We start from the raw sequence: 20,222 nt of genomic DNA on the forward strand, positions 1-20,222 counted from the left end.
ATTAATATAAATTCATTGATGGAGTCTGTTAAAGAAATCCTTTCTGAAAACCATGCTGACCTGTATAAGCCTGGCTTCTTGTCTATTTGACAGGTTTTGTTAATGATGTGTGTGTGAGAGAGAGAGAGAGATTGGCTTTCTAAAGTGTTATGGCTATCTCACATGGCTTACAAATATGGCTCCCTATGACAGAACAAAATACCACCTTTTCTATAAAGACGTCTGGAGAGATTGGCTTTCTAAAGTGTTATGGCTATCTCACATGGCTTACAAATATGGCTCCCTATGACAGAACAAAATACCACCTTTTCTATAAAGACGTCTGGATCCCACTCCCAGGGAGCTGTGAGAGTTAGGGCTCCATGCCTGGTAGCAGTTCTCCCTTGGCAGAGCATGTGGTACACTGGAGTTCTAGGGTACCGTCATTTTAAAATGAATATACAGAAACAATTCAGGAAGTAATAAACTTTTTTGGCCTATGTGATACCTGACTGAAAAGAAAGATATATTCCTTTGAAACTTTCAAGATCCATCTCTTACTGTGTTTGTATCTCCCAGTGGAATGGAGCTGCTATCTGACGCCCTCTGAGTGTTTCATTGTTGTGTCTGGATAGCTTCAGTTGTGAGTAGCAGAAACTTAACTTGCACTACCATAGAGTTTGCCCATATATTACTCATTTTTCTGGTGGCAGAAGCAAAGGGAAAAGTGGCAGAAGCAACTTAAGGGAAAAGAGGTATACTTGGATCAAGGTTTCAGAGAGTAGTTCATCATGGCAGGAAATGTACAGCAGCCAGAAGACAACACTGGATGCTGAGGTGGGTATGGCCTTCAGAGGCCCACTCTAGTGGCATATGGCCTTCCCACATCCCAAAGCTCCCTAATCTCCAAAAATAGCACTGCCAGCAAAGAACCAAGTGTGCAAAAACATAAACCTGAGCTGAGGAGATGACTCAGTAGATAAACGTGCTTGATGTGCAGATGTAATGAGCTGAGTTGGGATCCTCAGAACCCATGTAAAGCCAGACACAGGGACAAGCATCAGTAATCCTAGCTGTTCTGCTATGAAGTTGGAGGCAGAGACAGGAGAATCCTAGAAGCTTAAAGGCCAGTTCATTTTGTATATACAGTGGTAAACAATAAGAGACCTTGCCTCAAAGGTGGACTGTGAGAACACCCAAAGTTGTCCTGTGGACTCCACACGTGCTGTGGCTTGCTTATGCCCATTCTCTCTTTGCCTTTGTCCATCTCTCTTTCTCTCTTGTACACATACAGAGAGAGAGATAATGATTAAGAAAATAAAAACAAAAACTTGAGCCTGTGGGGACATTGCAGGTTCACACTAAAACACTTGGCTTCTATACTTGGGTGGTCACAAGTTGGCCTAGAGGACCACTGGGCCTGGAGATTCAAATGGTACCAATGCCACCTGGCTCATGTCTGTCTTGTTCCATCTTTTCTGAGTGCTAACCCAGTGTTCATCTGGAGGTGTCTTGCTTAGGAAGACTTCAGATGTGGTTATAGGCAGTTTCAGACACATTATTATCCATTTTATGATCCTGCCCTGCCACGGGTCATCTGTGTCTTCTAGGAGTCATTACAGTTCTGTGAAGCTATTTCTGACTGTTTGGGGATTGTCTCCTCGTTTCATGGTATTAAAACCCTCCTGGAACAACTAGTTGTCCAAGCAATTGTCCAAGAGTAGCACTCAACAAGGGAGCTCATGCAGCTGCTCATACCAGATATGATGTTCAGTGGGGTGCCATATTATAATTTATTTTTAAAGGAGCCAGAAAAATCCAAATTTAAATCTAAATTTTCTTAACTTTAAAAAATTGGTAATTAATTTAAACATTTTTTAAATTGCTGTCCAAGGCAGAAAGTACATCTTTTGACATCTCTTCTCAAGCTCATTTATTATTTATTTATTTGAGAGAGAAGAGGAGAGACAAAGAGAGAGAAGGGTGTACCAGGGCCTCCTGCCACTGAAAATGATGCATCCATCACTTTGAGATCTGGTTTTATGTGGGCACTGGGAAACTGAGCCCGTACTGTCAGGCTTTGCAAGCCAGTGTCTTTACCCACTGAGTCATCTCTCCATCCCCTCAAGCTCATTTTTTGGATGATAAAATGATTAAGAGAGTTAGGACCTGGGTGGAGAGATGGCTTAGTGGTTAAGGAACTTGACTGCAAAGTCTAATGACCTGGGTTCAATTCCCTAGTGCCCATGTAAAGCCAAATACACAAGGTGGCACCTGCACCTGGAGTTCGTTTTCAGTAGCTGCAGGTCATGATGTGCCCATTCTATCTCTCTACCTCTCTCTGCTTACAAATAAATAAATAAATAAGTGTGTATTTTGTTTTTGCTTTTTTTTTTTTTTTTTTTTAAAGAGACAGGACCATGAGCAAGTGGCAGGACCACTTCTTAGTCATAGATGTTCTGACTTCCAGCCTGGAGTTCTTTTGAATGGACCACTCTGTAAGTACTTGTTTTCACTGGGAAAGCCTTTATTGGGTTTTTGAAAGCCCATTCACATCTCTGATAGCTGATACATTGTTGGTTGTAATTAAGCAGTTTCATGTCAGGTGTGGTTTATGAGTGCTAAAAATTTAACATGAGGGCTGCAGAAATGGCTTAAAGGTTAAGGCACTTACCTGCAAAGTCAAAGGACCTAGGTTTGATTCCCCAGGACCCATGTAAGATAGATGCACAAGGTGACACATGCATCTGGAGTTCATTTGCAGGGGCTGGAGGCCCTGGCACACCCACTCTCTACCTGCTTTTTTTTTTCTCTTTCTCTCCCTCTCCCTCCTTCCCTCCCCCCTTTCTCTCTCTATATATATTAAATAAATAAATAATATTTCTTGTGACATTTTAATGTTAGTCAGCTAACCATTAATCAAAAGATTTACTTAATCATTTTTTTGTCCAACAGAAAAATGCCCTTACATGTTTAACTTTAGGTTTTTGAGTTTGCAGACATTGGGGAGGGGGCTATATCTGTGTCCTCATTCACCTCTCAGCTTTGTACTAGAACAATTTCGTTTGCTTTGTCAAAATAAAACATTATTTCTAGAAATTGGAAGGTAGCTCATATTTCAAAAGGCTTTAATTAAAATGTACTTCTGTCTTATCTTCAGATAGAGACATTAAATTTTCCAGAATGACTTTAGACAATACATATTGAAAGAGCAGCTGTAGAACATTGGCCTTGTGCCCTGCAACAAATAATACACTTCACATATATTTTTCAGCTGCCTGTTTTTCCTACCTCTGTAATTGACTCTGATTTGTTCTTCTTGTCCCTTTGAAACCTCATAACGGTTCAGTTTGCAGTGTCAGCAGTAATGGGCAAAAAACACATTATTCCAAGTGCAGGCCACATGCCTAAGTCAGGAACTTCATTTTCTTAAGGTTGTTAATTGTATCAACCTATACCCATTGCATTATTATTTTAAAAAAAAAAATCCAAATTATGCTCAAATCATTGGGGATTTTTTCCCCTCATATGGAAATACAGATGGATATTAAGACAGTAAAAATCTGATTAAAAAAATTTAGTAATCCTCCTGCCCCTAAAACTCTAAAACCCCTTCTTTTGTTTTGTGTTGTGTTTTTGTTGTTATTGAAAAAGGTTTGTCTATGTTGCCCAAATTAGTTTCAAATTTCTAGATTTAAGCAAGGAAAACTCTCATAATCTCAAAGCTGTTATGTCTCTCTGCTTTTCATCTGTTCCCCAACCCCCAAGAATTTAGATGCTTTAGAGAAGAGCTTGGGGAGGAAATGGGCAGTGTTGGTGTTTCAAGTCAAACAGAGGAAAATACTTTCTTAGAAACACACCTGGGGTTATTCTGTATAAATCTGGGGAGAGTCATTAAAAGTTCCATTCATAGCTGGAGAGATGGCTTAGCAGCTAAGGCTCTTGCCTGCAAAGCCTAAGGACCCATGTTCATTCTCTCTCCAGATCCCATGTAATCCAGATACACAAAGGCGATACAAGTACAAGGTTGCATGTGTGCACTAGGTGGCACAAGCATCTGAAGTTTGATTGATTGAGGCCCTGCTTCTCTCTCTCTTGCTCTCACTCTCACGTTCAAAAAAAAAAAAAAAAAGTTCCTTTCAGAGTTCAGTGATTAAGGCACTTGCAGGCATAACCAGAGTTTGACTCCACAGTAGCTACATAAAACCAGATGCACAAATTGGCACATGCATCTGGAGTTAATTTGCAGCATTAGGAGGCCCTGGCACAACATTCCTCTCCTCTCCTCTCCTCTCCTCTCTCCTCTCTCTTCTCTTCTCTCCCTTACTCTGCTTGCAAATAAATAAACAAATATATTTTTTAAAACTTCTGTTTACCATGCAGGTGTGGAACTGGGTAGAACAAGTCATAACTTCCAGCTGTGATTCATTCTTCTACAATGGAAATACACTGGTCTCCACTCCTAATAATCAGAATTTGATTCTTACTCATTTTCTAAATATGAACCCCTGCACAGAAAAATGATTTGGTAGCGAGAATCTTTGTATGCTTATCAACCTTAGAGTCACAAAGAACCTTTCTTTTTTTATGATGAATCCAGTAAGTGAAAAGTATGCATTTTCAGATAATGATATGAGAGATTATGAAAGAGTGACAAAAGAGATTTCTGACAGTTAGGATGAACTATCACATTTTTCATTGTGAAGTCAGGATCTTTTTGTTGAAACCAGAAGCATTTTAAAAATCTGGGAAAGTATAGAGATTCTACAGTAATGAATCACGTTAAGTTGTGTGTTGCAGTTCTCTTTCCTGTTGGGTCCTTGTTGAGCTGAATCTTTGATACTCATTCAGTTCTGGTTCTCACTCCTGCTTTATTAGTATTATGAATTATGTTTTAAAATATGCATTCATATGTAAGCAATAGTAAGCAATAGTAACGTTGTTTGGGAGAGAAGGTAAGCCCCTTTTGGTGTGTGTCTTGAGACTTGGAAGAGGAATGCATGAACATCTCTTCTACTGTAACCTTTGCCGCCCCCAATTTCCCCAATCCCAGATGGACTTGTTGCCCCAGAACAACTCTGCCCCTATGAGAGTGCAGCTTCAGCTGCCCTCACTGAGAGCTTCCAGCTTCATCTCAATGGTCATAACAGGGAGAAAGTTGTCTTTAACCAGATTAAATATCTTGGTGTTCCTTCTACATATGAAGGTAGTTTTTTGTTTTTCATTTTTGTGGGGATTTTGATCCTTTTTACCCAATCTTGGTTGAATTAATACCATTTGGTAATTATGTATCAGTATGAAAATGTAGTGCTTGTTTAGGATAAATGTATCTAAATTAATTGTCATTAGTAATTCTTACATTTTATGACTATATTCTCTGCTTGAGTATATATATATTCAATATATATAATATCATAACTATTATATATTAGATAATATTATAACATATAATATTGGCATTATATATTATAATAGATAATAATATATGATATATTAATATTAATATAATATAATATTAATAATATAATAATAGCTTTGTGTGATCACCTCTGTATGCTTTAATTAATTTTTATTAAATAGAAATTTTGTGTAGGCACATCATGTGTTGGTACCATCATTTCCCTCCTCCCTGCTCCCATTCCATTGAGGACCCTCCTGAGTGGGATTGGTGGCATTCACCATGGGGTTGTGGGTTATGAGTTGTGAGAGCAGCAGTCAGTCATTGTGTGGGTGGGTGTACATCTCGATATTCCCCCCCCCCCATGGCTCTGACAGTCTTTCTGCCCTCTCTTCTGCAAACTCCCTGAGCCCTGGTGGGTGTGTTTTAACTCTAGTGTTCTCTCACTTAGTCCCTTCTGGATTTCTGTTGTGTTGCGTTTTGAGTATCCTCAGTGTCTGTCTCCATCACCCTGTTACAGGTTGTCTTGTATGCCTTAATTTTAAAACTGTTATCAATTGGATCTCACTTATTCCTTGTCCACTAGCTGTTTATTATTCCCAATTTTTGCATCTTAATTGCAAGCTCTGTGTTCTCACCCTTGTTTCTACAGGAGTGATGTTTAAATTTCCAGATATAATAATGCACAGAATACAAGCCTAGGTTTTACAGGGTTGGAGGTAACTTGCATGTGATACATATTGAAATGTGCTTCTGAAGAGAGAAGCCAGGATACCTTTTCTAAGTAAACTATGCTTTATCATGCTTTGTCTTAACCACATTTTTTCATAAAGGAAAAACTCAGACAATGTCACTAATAAATAATTGCCCTGGAAATTGATTTTTTTTTCCTTCAAAGCTATTGTTTTTGATTCATTCATACTTAAGCACAACATCAAGGGATATTCATTTTCTCCATTTTGAAGTGACAGGGAATGCAGAGGACTGATAACTGCTCAGTAGTAAGTCCAAACTTAGACTATGCTATTGAAATCACAACTTCTGTAATTATAGACTGTGGTACATATTCAATTCAGCATGTATTTGCATGTGTGTGCGTGCATACACATGCACATGCACGCAAGCAGGTGTGCATGTGCTGTGGCGCACACAGGGAAGTCAGAGGATAACTTCCAGGTCTGTCCTTGCTCACCTTTCCACCTCATGTAAGGCAGGGTCTCTCTCTGGGTCTCATTCTGTTCTTTGCTGTGCTGACCATAAGCTTCCAGTGGAAATGTTCCTGTCTCCCTTCTCATCTCATTGTCAGCATGCTGGAAGCTCACATAGCTTCCAGGTTTTTACACAGGGACAGGAGATCAAACAGGCACCGAGGCTTGAGTAGCTGGTGCTCCATCACTAAGCCCTGTCCCCTAGTCCAAGTCATTATTTGGCTTTATCACAACAAAGACATAAATTTCGAGTTGATATTTTATGAACTTGCTGCAAGTTGTCATTTCCCAGGCTGACAAGAATGTTATAGGTTTCCCAGAATTGGTGAAATTCCCTGAATTTCATATCTCAGGGAGACTTAAGCTTTGATTGGGTTCTGTAGCTAATATTTTACATAATATCACTAAGTCTTAATTTCCTTATCTGTGAAATGGGGTTAAATGACAGTACCCATGTTGTTGGGTTGTAAAGATCAGCTACTATGTCCAGAGAACTTGGCATGTTATTTAGCACCTTTCCAGAAAATATTAGCTGTGACATTAATGCCAAGCATGAAAGCAGGTTCAGTTAAAGCTGAATGAAGACAAAATGTCAGCAGTTCTCCCTAGCCTCCTTCCTCGGTCACCCCACCCTGCAATACCCTTCAGTTTTCCCCCTTCCCTCATGAAATATAATGCCATCAGGTTATTTGGCCACTTTGTACTAATAAACTCCCACATTAACCCTTCCCAACTCCTTGTTTCTATTGATACTTACAACAAAGCTTATTTCATGTCATATGTTGGCCACGGCATTGTTAGCACTCATGTCTAGTGGCTAGGCAGAAAGGCAGTGCCGAGCAACACCTCTATTTGAGAGGGTGATTATCATGGCATAAATAAGATGAGATCTTCCCAGGGTAGTGGGAGACACAGGCTGTAGCTTCTTTGTATGGAAGTATCTCTCATACACTCACAGATATGAGCTGTGAAGGATGGGGGATAGGACTATGCACCAGCAGAACAAAGCTAGGCTTGCCAGAGTGATTTGCCAATTAGTCAATGCTTCATAAAGTATAAACACAGACCTGTCCTTTTGTTGTGAGGTCATTGAGTATTTACAACCTAAATAAACATAAATACACCTCAATTAATAGAACCATGCCTTCTGTTTGTTTAGCTAACATAATAAAGGTTTAATAAACTCCAAAACCACTTTTATGTCCACAAACCTTGCATTTCTTAATGTATACTTATTCCTAAGGTGTAAGACTACTCTTTCAAATAGTAAAAGCTAGCACAAATCATTCTGTTTCCTTGCATGAATATTATATAACCTACATAAAAGTATGTTTGCATTCCAGTTAAGTATCTATAAACACAGAAAACAAATGTTTTGTTTAAAAAATAAAACATTGATAAAGACAGAGTAGGTAGCCCAATACTAGAGCACTGACCTAATATGTAGAAAATGCTCAGCAGCCCAAGCACCCATTGTTAATTTTGCTCCCAATTTTGGGATGGGCCACATAGAATAATTGCCTGTGGCCAACCCAATGTTCTGAAATCTGTAAGCTTACAACAATAAGCCCTATGTGAAATATACAAGTTAGCAAACAGAATTATCTTTACCTTACCCAAGATGAAAGCTCATCGTCATCACCTGTATTGCCTCATAAATTTGAACTGAAGATGACCATACTGTCCAGTTGGTGTAATGGCCTTTAGGATAAATGGAGTAAAGTCAACCAGGAAGTCAAATGGGCTTCCAATTTTCTTTAAAAAAAAAAAAAAAGTTTCTTGTTTATTTAGTTGCAGGAAGAGAAAAAAGGAGACAGAGAGAGGGCGAGAATAGGAGCAGCAGAGCTCTTGCCACTATAGACGAACCTAGACACATGCACCACTTTCTGCATCTGGCTTCTTGCAGATACTGGGGAATTGAACCCAGTATGCCAGGCTTTCCAAGTGAGTGCCTTAACCACTGGGTCATCTCTCCAGCCCTGACTTCCCATTTTCAAGCAATGCTAAAGTTAATACATTTCAGTAAAATTAATGAGGGACTACTGACCCTTATAGACAACAAAATAAAACATGTTTACAGAAAAAAAAAATAGTGGCTTTCAAGTATACTATTTCAAATATATTAGCTAATTGAAAGCTTCCTCTGAGTAGAAGATTTTCTGGTTATGAAGTGTTTCTTCACAAAGCATTAATTCTAACCACTCACTGACTTAGAATTTTGAATATTAATTTGTCAGGGGCAAAAGAAAGGGAATATAAAGTTATTGTGAATTGAAAAGCAATCTAGAAGAAAGATAAAGTACCTATGATATATCTGATATAATAACATTAGTGTACTCTTCAATTATAAATGTCTAGCTAGAGCTAGACCAAGATACATTATTATGTGCAAAATGAGAGGCAAGGCCATGGAATCTGTGAGATTCTCTGTTAATTTGACCATCTTATATGAACCAAGGTGTCAGTGTAATTATTTTTTATTTATCTTCATTTCTTGTCTACTATAACAAGGATCCAGCATTCCCTGGTCTTGAGGCAAGATGACTTATAAAAAGATAGGACTTACAGAAATAACTGCACGTACACAGGCAGCACAGACTTTACTCACACTTCGCCTCGTTCCCTCCACAAAGCGCTCACCCCACCTGTGACAGTGCTCTCTGAGTTCCCATGGTTTGTACTTCAGCATTTCTTCTAGATGCCTTGAATTTGACTTTCAAAAATTATTTGATTACTAAGAACATACTTTGGATGGATACATCATGTATTGGTACCATCTTTTCCCTTCTCCCTGCCCCCATTGTGGTGGGGGCCCTACTCAGATTGCTGGTATTGCCCATCGGGTTATGCGTTCTGCATTGTGGGAGAAGTCAGTTATTGGGGGGAGGCAATGCCTCTGGGTATAATGTCCCAACCTGTGGATCTCACAATCTTTCTGTCTCCCCTTCCACAAAATTCCCTGAGCCTTGGTGGATGAGTTTTAAGTCTACTTCAGTGATAAGCTGTTGGGAGCCTCTGGATTTCTGCTTTGGTGTGTGTTGAGTATCCTCAGCATCTGTCTCCTTTGCCCTGGTGCTGACTGTCAGGCTTACCATGGAAGCAACACTTACTCATCTCCCCAATTCCTCTGTGGTTTCACCAGGGTCTTAGCTGAAATGTGAGGGGTGGTTTATCTCCTCAAGTCTAACAAAGTCTGAAGAACTCGAGTCTGAAAAAGAAAAACAGATTCTCCAATGGAGAATGAAGTCAGCATAGGTTAAATAGGATAAGTGATACTAATTTAGGGTGATTTGGGTAGATGTAGCCCCTCTGTTAGCCAAAAACTAGTGGGAGTTTGACATTGGAGACCATAATTTTGGTCTCCATAGGATTCTGACCAGATTCCCAGTTCCAGATATGGGTTTCTTTCCACTGAGCAGATCTCTTAGCCAATCAGAAAGCCATTGGTTACCCACCAGAGCTGTGTACCACCATTGCACGGGTGTGAACTTCTTGTCAGGCTGGTTGCGTCTGAGCAGATGAGACCCCTGCTTGCTCACACCATTGTTGGCCACTTCCCCCCAGTAGCTCATGTAGCTCTTTCCAGCACTAGACAAGCTGTCTGGGGACTGGCTGTCTTCCAGATCCCATCTGGGTCTCTCTGTGTTCTGTGTTGGCAGCATATGGTGTCTTCAACAATAGGATCTTGACCTTTTACCTCAGGCAGGTGATCAAGTGACTTGACAGAAGCCTGTCTTATTTTGGGGAGTTCATAGATCTCTGCGATCAACAGCTCAATGTGGGTAGCACCAACATTTTTTGAGATTAGGCTTCAATCCCACCCTCTCCAGTATTCTTTTCAGATGCTTTTTCTGTATTCCCGTTGAGGGTTAAATCTTTTAGTCTACCTTCAGGGAGAAAGGTTTCTATGGTATCAGTGTATTTTTAGGCTTAGTTTTGTGTTTATTTCCCCCCTAACCTCCTGTTCTCCTCCCCCCAAACCCTTCCATCCCCATTGCCTGGACCTCAAGTTGCCTCTCAGGTATGCCAGCAACTCAGGGTGATCCAGGTTAGGAACCTCAGATGAGTGAGAGCTTGTGGTGTTTGCCTTCTGTGATTATGTGTGTTTGCTGAGTATGATCCATCCATTTTCCCGCAAGTTCATTGTATCATTCCTTCTTACTGGTGAGTAGAATTTTCATTGTGTAAATGTACCACAGCTTCATTCATTGATCCATTCATTCAATGATGGACACCTGGCTTGATTATAGCTCTTAGCTATTATGAATTGAGCAGCTATAAATATGGTTGAGTAAATATCTTTGTAGTGAAACATGGAGCCTTCAGGGTAAATGCCCAGTACAGGAATAACTGGGTCTGTTGGTAGCTCTATGTTCATCCTTTTCAGGAATCTCCATATTGATTTCCACTGTTGGTGGGTTGCACTCCCACCAACAATGAATGAGGGTTCCTGTTTCCCCACATCATCACCAACACTTGCTTGTTTTTTTTAATGACTACTATCCTTACTGGAGTAAGGTGGCATCTCATAGTTGTTTTCATTTGCATTTCCCTAATGGTTAGGGATGTTGAACATTTTCTTAAGTGTTTGTTAGCTATTTGTAGTTCTTCCTCTGAGAACTGTCTATTTAGTTCTCTACCCCATTTTTTGAGTGGATTGTTTGATTTTTTTTATTTAGTTTTTTGAGTTCTTTGTAGACTCTAGATATTAGGCCTCAGTCAGTGGTATAGCTGGCAAAAGTTTTCCCCATTTTGTGAGTAATTTATTGGCTCTGCTTATGGTATGTTTGTGTAGATGCATTTTAGCTTCACGAGATCCCATTAGTTGAGTGATTTTTTAATTTTCTGGGCTTCTGGGGTATTGTTCAGAAAGTCTTTTCCCACTCCTATATCATGGACAGTTCCTCCTATTTTTTCTTCCAGTAGCTGAAGAGTTTCAAGTCTTATATTGAGGTCTTTAATCCATGTGGAGTTGATGTTTGTGAGATGGTGAGATGAGTGGGTCTGGTTTCATTTGTCTACATGTGGTTATCCAATTTGTCCAGCACCATTTGTTGAAGATGCCATTTGTTTCTGCAGTCTATGTTATTGGCACCTTTGTTGAAGATCAAGTAGCTGTAGTTACTTGACCTAATGGCCAGGTTCTTCAGTTCTCTTTCGTTGGTCTATATGTCTGCTTTTATGCCAGTACCATGCTGTTTTTCTTACTGTGGCTTTGTAGTATAGCTTTAGATTGAATATGGTGATATTTCCAGAGGTCTTGGTTTTGTTTTGTGGGTTTTTTGCTTTGTTTTTCTGAGGATATGTTTGTATGTCTGAGGCCTGCTGCTGTTCCATCTGAACTTTAAGAATTTTTTTCTATCTCTGTGGAGAATGATGCTGGAATTTTTATTGGTATTCCATTAAATCTGCATATTGCTTTTGGTAGAATTGCCATTTTCACAATATTAATTCTACCTATCCAGGGGCATGGGAGGTGTTTATATCTTTTCCTGTCCTCCTCAATTTCCTTCTTGAGTGTTGAGTGTTTTTATGTTTTCCTTATATAAGTCTTTCATATTTTTAGTTGGTATTATTCCAAGGTATTTTTTGTATCTATTGAAAATGAAATGACCTCACTGACTTATTTCTCTATATATTTGTCCTTTGCATATAGAAAGGCTATAGATATTTGTGTATTGATTTTGTATCCTGCTACTTTGCTGAAAGAATAAATCACCTTTAGAAGTTCTGAGGTGGAGACTTTTGGGTCACATATGTATCAGATTATGCCATCTGCAAATAGGGCTAATTTGCCTTCTTCCTTCCTAATTTGTATCCCTGTTTTCTTTCTCCTGTCTTATTGGTTGGGCCAGGGCTTCTAGTATGATGTCAAAGAGCAGTGGTGAGACTGGGTGCCCCTGTCTTGTTCCTGATCTCAGCGGGAACTCCTTGAGTCTTTCCCCATTAAGTATTATTTGGGCCTTAGGGGTTTTATATACAGCTTATATTGTGTTGAGATATAAACCATCCCTGCCTATTGTCTCCAGCATTTTAATCATGAAGTAATATTGCGTTTTGTCAAAGGTCTTCTGTGCATTTATTGAAATGATCATGTGGTTCTTGTGATTAAGTTTATTTATGTGGTGTATTATATTGACTGATTTCTATATGTTGAACCATCCCTACATCCCTGGGATGAATCCTGCTTAATCAAGGTGGATAATGCTTTTGATGTGTTGTTGAATTCGGTTTATGAGAATTTTGTATTACACCATAGTTTTTTGATTTTGAAATGCTCCATTCCAGGCCCTTCTGGCTTTCAGGGTTTCCATTGAGAAATCGTAATTCTGATGGGATTGCCTTTGTATGTAATGAATTGTTTTCTCTCTTACTGCTTTGAGCACTCTCTTTGTTTTCATTGTTTAGAGTTTTAACTATGATGTGTCTTGGAGAGTTTCTTCTTTGGTCCTATCTGATGTTCTGTGAACTTCTTGTTTCTAAATGGGCCTCTCTTTTGCAAGATTGGGAAATTTTTGTTCAGTAATTTTGCTGAATATGTTCCAGTGACTGGCCTGGATTTTTTCCCCTTTCTGGTATGCCCATGATCTGGATGTTTGATCATTTTAGGGTATCCCACAGCTCCCTCGTATTCTGTTTGCACTTTTTTTTTTAAGTTATCAAAGTTTTTGACCTCCTGATAATTTCTTCTGTCTTGTTTTCCAGCTCAAAAGTTTTGTTCTCCACATGAGTAACTCTGTTAATAAGGGCTTCTAGAGAGGTTTTTTAAAGCTCTATTCAATTTTTGTTTTATGGTGTGCTTTTATGCATCATGTTCATCACTTTTGAGGTACAATTTCAGGTCGAGTTCTGATTTTCTTGATCCTTCCTGAAATTCATTTTTGCATTTGATCAAGCCTTCATTAAGTTTAATCAGCTGGTTGTTGAGATCCCCTATTTGTTGACTCGCCTTCAATTCATCTATTTCTCTTTTGAGGCCTCTCTTATTTTCTTCAATTAAGTTAAGCCTCGTGAAAAAAAGCTGTGTGTTTTAAGACACAATTCTGCTTAATTTCATTTATGCAGTTGTTAACTTTTGGACGATTTGTTTCCATTCAGCAATTCATTTGGTCGGTGTCACATAGTTTGTTGTGTGTTTTCATCTTGGAATTTAATGTCTGCTGTATTCTTTGTTTTCATTAGAAGATTCCATTGTGGAGATCTCTCAGTTTTATGACATCTTGTTGTTGGTTTTTTTTTTGTTTTGTTTTCTTTTCATTGTGGTCTACTTATCTCAGGGTAAAAGTCTTATTTTATTAAGGAGAAAGAAAGTATTTGTCCTTGTATCTTCAGTGAGTGTTTTGTTTTAAATTTGAATCAGATTGGAGTTGGATGGGGTTATAACCATAGATGCACGGACTGTGGAGGTTGCAAGTACAACAAGGGCACTTGGGGAACTGGGAGGTAGAGAACGAACTGGGACCTCTGGCCTACTCAGTGCACATCCACTTGTGTACCCGCCAGCACAGGGGATCCGGGAGTTGGGGATCCAGGGACAGGTCAGTTAGGAAGCAGAGAGCAAAAGGCCTGTTCCCACAGCATACACACAAGGTCCAGGCTGCCCTATACCAGCAGCAGGGTTACAGGGGCTAGAAAACTGGGAGGTGGGGAACTAAATGGGAGCAATAGCCTACTCACTCTGCATATGCACCCTTTGGTGCAGTGGGTCCAGAAGTTGGGGCCCACGGGTGGATTTGACTGAATGCCCTGCACATCATCAGTGGTCTGGGAGGAATTATGTTGTGCACTGATTTTTATTTCTGAATGAGGGCCCTGCCTTTTAATCTTTATATCACACTTGGCCAGCATGATCTTCAACCTGAGGGGTCCCAGCCATCCTCTGTCTCCACACCTGTACTGTGAGACTGGACTCTACCAGCATTACACTCTGCAAGTTCCCTTGCATACCTTTATGTCAGCTAACACAGACAAGTGGACTCTAAACTCTGCCCAAAAGTCCAGCCCCATTTCTTTTTGCAAGCCTTTTCCCTCACATTTTTTACTCTTTCGAGCTGAATTCTCTTTAAGCCCCTGAATGAAAATCTGCCCTCAGCTTTGCCCAAGAAAATGTTGAAGCTGGCACAAGTCTCCAGACTTCCTTGGCAATCATCCTGCCATGACCCAATCCTTGTGCATTTGATTCATGTGAGGTAGGGTGATGTCTTCAAGGTTTTCTTAGCTTTCTGTGAATCTAGCAGTAGGTTAAAAACTCTGCCCTGACAAGGAACTCTTTTGTGTTTGGTTAGTTGATTTTGGTTTTACTTTTTGGAACTGAGAACTCTGAAGAATAACTTCCATTCTACTGGAAATATAAATCTGTATACTATTTACTTTTTTGGTGTGTGTGTGTTCATGTGTGTGATGGCACATCATATGTGTATAGATCAGAGAACTTTTGGGTGTCAGTTCTTGCCTTCCCTTAATTCCAGACAGGGTCTCTGGTTCACTGCTCCATTTACCATGATAGCTGGCCAACAAGCTTCCAGGAAGTTCTCCTGCCTCAGCTGTAGGGTGGACTTATAGAAGGCTGCCACAGCTTGTAGTTGGGGATCCAAGTCAGGTACTCACACTTGCATAGCAAGCATTTTATACACTGAACCTTCTCTCTAGCCTCTCTAAAATACGTTTTTATTGATAACAGCAAAGGAGAAATATATCTTGGAAATCAACATGCAAAGACATTTAACCAAGGGAAAGCTCAAATTTTTTGACATCATGTCAGATACATCCCTGCTGCTCACTAGGGTGTTAGTGTACTTAAGGCTTTGTCCTCTGGAACAAAATCTTAACTCTTTTTCTTTTTTTAACTTTTTTTGTTTATTTTTATTTATTTATTTGAGAGCGACAGACAGAGAGAGAGAATGGGCACGCCAGGGCCTCCAGCCACTGCAAATGAACTCCAGATGCGTGTGCCCCCTTGTGCTTCTGACTAACATGTGTCCTGGGGAATCGAGCCTTGAACCAGGGTCCTTAGGTTTCACAGGCAAGAGCTTAACCACTAAGCCATCTCTCCAACCCTTCACTCTTTCTTTTTGTGTAGCTGAGGCTGGCCTCAAACTCACAATCCTCCTCCCTTAGATTGGAATGACAGAATTACATGCATGCCTCACTCCACTCCACTCTGCTTTTGTTCTTAACCCTGTCAGACCCATCTCCCTGTCATTTAGCTCCATGAACCTGTGTTCCTTCTTTCTAACTGAAGGTCTCACCTAGCACATACATAGCTCTCTCCAATATTTATTTTATTTTTAAATATTTATTTATTTATTTGAGAGAGAATAGGCACACCAGGGTTTCCAGCCACTGCACCCAGATGCATGTACCATCTTGTGCATCTGGCTTTACATGGGTGCTGGGGAATAGAGCATGAATGCTTTGGCTTTGCAGGCAAGTGCCTTAACTACTAAGCCCCTCCCCACACCAATATTTATTTTTAAATTCAGTTTCTATAAGAAAGTTAAAAGAGGGTTAGAGAGATGGCTTAGTAGTTAAGGCATTTGCCTGCAAAGCCAAAAGACCCAGGTTCAATTCCCCAGGACCCACATTAGCCAGATGCACACGGTGGCACATGTATCTGGATGGAGTTTGTTTGCAGTGGCTGGAGGTCCTAGAACATCCATTTTCTCTCCCTCCCTCCCTCCCTCCCTCCCTCTCTCTCTCTCTCTCTCTCTCTCTCTCTCTCTCTCTCTCTCTCTCTCTCTCTCTTCTTCCACCCCTGCATCTTTCAAAAAGAAAGTAAAAGATCACATAGATTTCACTGTTTTGTCGTGGTGGTGGTGGTGGTGGTGGTGGTGGTGGTGGTGGTTTGGTTGGTTGGTTGGTTGGTTGTTTTTTTGTTTTGTTTTGCTTTGTTTGCTTGTTTTTTCAGGCAAGCCCCACAGACTGACCTTTTTTTATGAGAGATAATTGGCATGCCAGGACCTCCAGCCCCTGTAATTGAACTCCAAATGCACGTGCTACCTTGTGCACAAGCACAAACTTGTGCATGCATCACCTTGTGTGTCTAGCTTACATGGGACATGGGGAGTCAAACTTGAGTCCTTAGGATTCACAGGCAAGTGCCTTAATTGCTAAGCCATCTCTCCAGCCCTTATTGTTCTTTGAAAGCCCAAAAGTATAAATCCTATTAGTGAACAAATGTCTATCAATTCAACAAATATTTAGGTAACACCTTCTTTGGAGAGGGAAGTTGTCCTGAAAATGTAATCAAAGCACTTGTGAGCTGAGGGTTTGGAAGGGAAGAGGGGTAGATAAAGAGGAAGTGAAACAGGGACAAGGAGTCTTGAGGGCTAGCCCCAGTATTCCTCCTTTGCCACTGACATCTGGTGGTCATCCAAGCCCAGCATAAGCAGAAGAAGCAAGAACTGGGAGCAGTGGGAAAATCTGAATGGGGAAGTAAGAAAGGCAAGATAAGAGCTGATGGTAGTAATAGTGGAAGGGAGAAGGTTGGCAGGGTTGCTCCTATGTCCACCAGCTTTTCTTGGCAAGTAAATAGTCAAGTCAAGCCTTTCCCACCTGAATGATAATAACTAGATATTTATTTTATATTTTGCTAGATCAATGAATTGAGCCATGTTCAAATCCCTGTCATGTTGATGCCAGATGACTTCAAGGCTTACTCAAAGATAAAAGTGGACAATCACCTTTTCAACAAGTAAGTACCAGTACAGCCTCTCAGAAGACTACGTGGCTGCTCAGGGAATTTCTGTAATTGCATCACTTTTCCAGTGGTTGAGAGTCAAGTATTACTGTGAAGGACATCACCACCTATAATGTTCTCAGCAACAGCAGCAGGCCCTCAGGGATGGGATCTTTTTGCTATACGGCATATTGTTCTCTATGAATATCTCATATGCTCAAAGTAGTATCCTCATTACAATTAAAATTTTTGAACCTGTAAACTGGTTGGATTTGGGTATAGTTATGAACTTCTGTTGTCCTGGAAACAATGACTTAGAAACAACTACATCATAGAACAGTAAGGATTTAAGTTGTGTTTCCATAAAGTATAATTGGATGCCATGCTAGGCATTGGGAATATTCTTCATTTCAGTGTCATCTTTTCTTTCACTGTGGAACACCTATTATACTCCATCCAGAGCTGTGAACACAGTGATGCATAAAACTTGGCCTTACTCCAAGGGGCTTACAGCTAGGCCGTTGTTTAGAAACTGATACACAAATTACTGTAATTCAGGTGCAAAGTGTAATAGTAGTGAGTGTGCACATGTGTGCATAGTTTTTATATAGTGTTCTGTGGGAACACAAAGATGTCAATTCTACATGAGTGGAGTGAGCCTCAAAGCAATTCCCTGCACATGAAGATTAAGGATGAAATGTCATTTCCTGTTTTTCCTTTTTGTAGTATGAGGGATTGAATCCAGGGCTTTGTTCACACTAAGCAAGTGCTCTACCACTAAGCTATATCCATAGTTCTGATTTCTTAATAGGGCCATTGTTGTAATATGAAACGGGTGAGTGCATTTCTCCTATGTTTCTGTTTAGAAGCTGACTTTGCAAGGGGATTTACTCAGAGCAGATTTAGAAAGTGGGAGCTCAAGAGTAAGCCTTATTTGCCAGCTCCTTTCCACAGTAACAAACAACATGGCTGCTAGTGTTGAGCTGGCTGTGCTGCCCTTCCTCATCCCATCTTTGCCTTCCTTCACTACTTCCCTCTGCCTAGGCTTTCTCCTCCGCCTCTTCCTTAAGGAATAGTTGTCATGTATGTCCAGGATAAAGGGTCACACAGTTCTATGTGCCTGTAACAAAGAAGACAGTATTATAGGTCTGCCCCTCCTTTCTGTTGGACCTTAACTGGGTTGTCCCTGGCTCTATGAGATCACCTGTGCCTGCTGGAGCAGTAAACTCTCGCCCCTTTTGTGCCACATGTAGAACTTGTGGGGCAAAATCAAACCTATTGGTCTCTTCTCTGTCTGAACATTGTTCTATTATGTGATCTTTTCAGAGAAAACATGCCGAGCCACTTCAAGTTCAAGGAATACTGCCCAATGGTTTTCCGGAATCTGCGGGAGAGATTTGGAATTGATGACCAGGATTTTCAGGTGATTTGCTTTGTAGCACTCACTTCTGATGGGGAATGGATCTGCTCTGTAAAATAGGAATTATGTTTTGGCCATTACAAATGTGTTTCACGTAGAGAGTTTTTGTCTTCTTTCTAAGGTTTAGCACTCTCTAAGTTAGGGGTGTCTTTATGAACAAAGCCTTATCTATAGAAGGAGCCTGAGCACCTTGAGTGTAAACACTGATTCCTAGGTGGAAATTTCTACCAACTGAACCACCCTCTGATTTTTGGGGTCAGTCTGTGTGAGTGTGCATTGTATTCACCTTCCCTTCTCATATATATAGATCATTTAACAACATCAGAAATTGTTCTCTTGCTAATTTGCTGCTTTGTAAGTTGGCACAGCAGTTTTCTTGAGAGTCCTCACTTTGTACACCACTGTGTTGGGTTGTAGAGAGACTGTACACTGTTTTTATCACCAGCAGGAATCTACAGTCTTGGGCATAATTCTTAGACCATCTTCCCTGCCACATATAAATTGATATTGTTGCTTCTCTCCATTATGTGTGCTTACTCTCAATTTTAATCTTGAAAGACAATTTAGCTTTTTTAAAAAACATTTTTATTTATTTGCAGGCAGAAAGAGAGAGAGAGAGAAGGGAAACAGAGAAAATGAGCTTGCCAGGGCCTCCAGCTGCTGTAAACAAACTCCAGGTGCATGTAATACTGTGCTGGCTTTATGTGGGTACTGGGGAGTTGAATTTGTGTCGTTGGGTTTTGTAGGCAAACACCTTAGCCACTGAGCCATCTCTCCATACCACAATTCAACTTTTTAGACATCTGTAGATCCATGATCAGTTTCCTGAGAAATGACCTGACATTGGTTATCTGAACTTCATATAACTAGCCAGATTCATGAATACCACTGACTTAAGTACTTGCTCTAACTTGCCCTAAATCTAAAACCTGCATTAAATGTCATAGTGCCACTCTATGTAACCTTTCAAGTTCAACAGTGACATAGTTTGACCTATATTTTTTTCTTTAGTAATGGGCTCTCTCAAGCAAATTGTACTTGCTAGTGTAACTTCCTAAAGATTAGGGCTCCCACTACCTACCCCTGTTGGAAGTTTCTGAGGATTTCTCACATGCTTGCTTAGGCATGAGACATTACCTCACTTTGGCAAAACAGTGCTGCTCAGATTCCCTGTGATATCCCCTGGGCTCCACTGAGGTTCATATTTTGAGCTGAAGTTCTGGGCAACATAGGAAGGCTAAGGGGCTAGACATGAAGGGTGTGGGTGTTCCATTCTGGAACTGTGCTCTTGCCAGCACTCATATTGGAACTTAGTTGATAAACAGAACATAGGTCGCAATTAAAGGCTTGACATTTATTGCCAAGAAAGTAATTTTTAAGGAATAATTATTCAGGTAGTAAAAAGAGATAGTTCCATATGGCTTAAAAATTGTTATTACATTTAAACAGCCATATGAAAAAGGAACTAGGTCCTTGAAAAAGAATTAACACTAATTTATTTTGGCTTAAGGAACTCTTTACCTCACATTAGAACCAAAC

The 20,222-nt window shown here is 40.1% G+C and overlaps 1 protein-coding gene across 4 annotated transcripts in view; it reads left to right on the forward strand.

Annotated features, from left to right (window-relative positions):
- Pip4k2a (phosphatidylinositol-5-phosphate 4-kinase type 2 alpha) overlaps nt 1-20,222 on the forward strand; it is a 171,733-nt gene that overhangs the window by 98,242 nt on the left and 53,269 nt on the right. For all 4 annotated transcript variants that reach the window (XM_045135415.1, XM_045135414.1, XM_004668416.2 and 1 more), the window contains 2 exons: nt 17,181-17,278; nt 18,590-18,686. In XM_045135415.1, coding sequence (XP_044991350.1) covers nt 17,181-17,278; nt 18,590-18,686 — 195 coding nt within the window. Of the gene's footprint in view, nt 1-17,180; nt 17,279-18,589; nt 18,687-20,222 lie in introns of those variants that run through there.

This window comes from Jaculus jaculus, chromosome 15, assembly GCF_020740685.1.
Source record: "Jaculus jaculus isolate mJacJac1 chromosome 15, mJacJac1.mat.Y.cur, whole genome shotgun sequence".
Lineage (NCBI taxonomy): Eukaryota > Metazoa > Chordata > Mammalia > Rodentia > Dipodidae > Jaculus > Jaculus jaculus.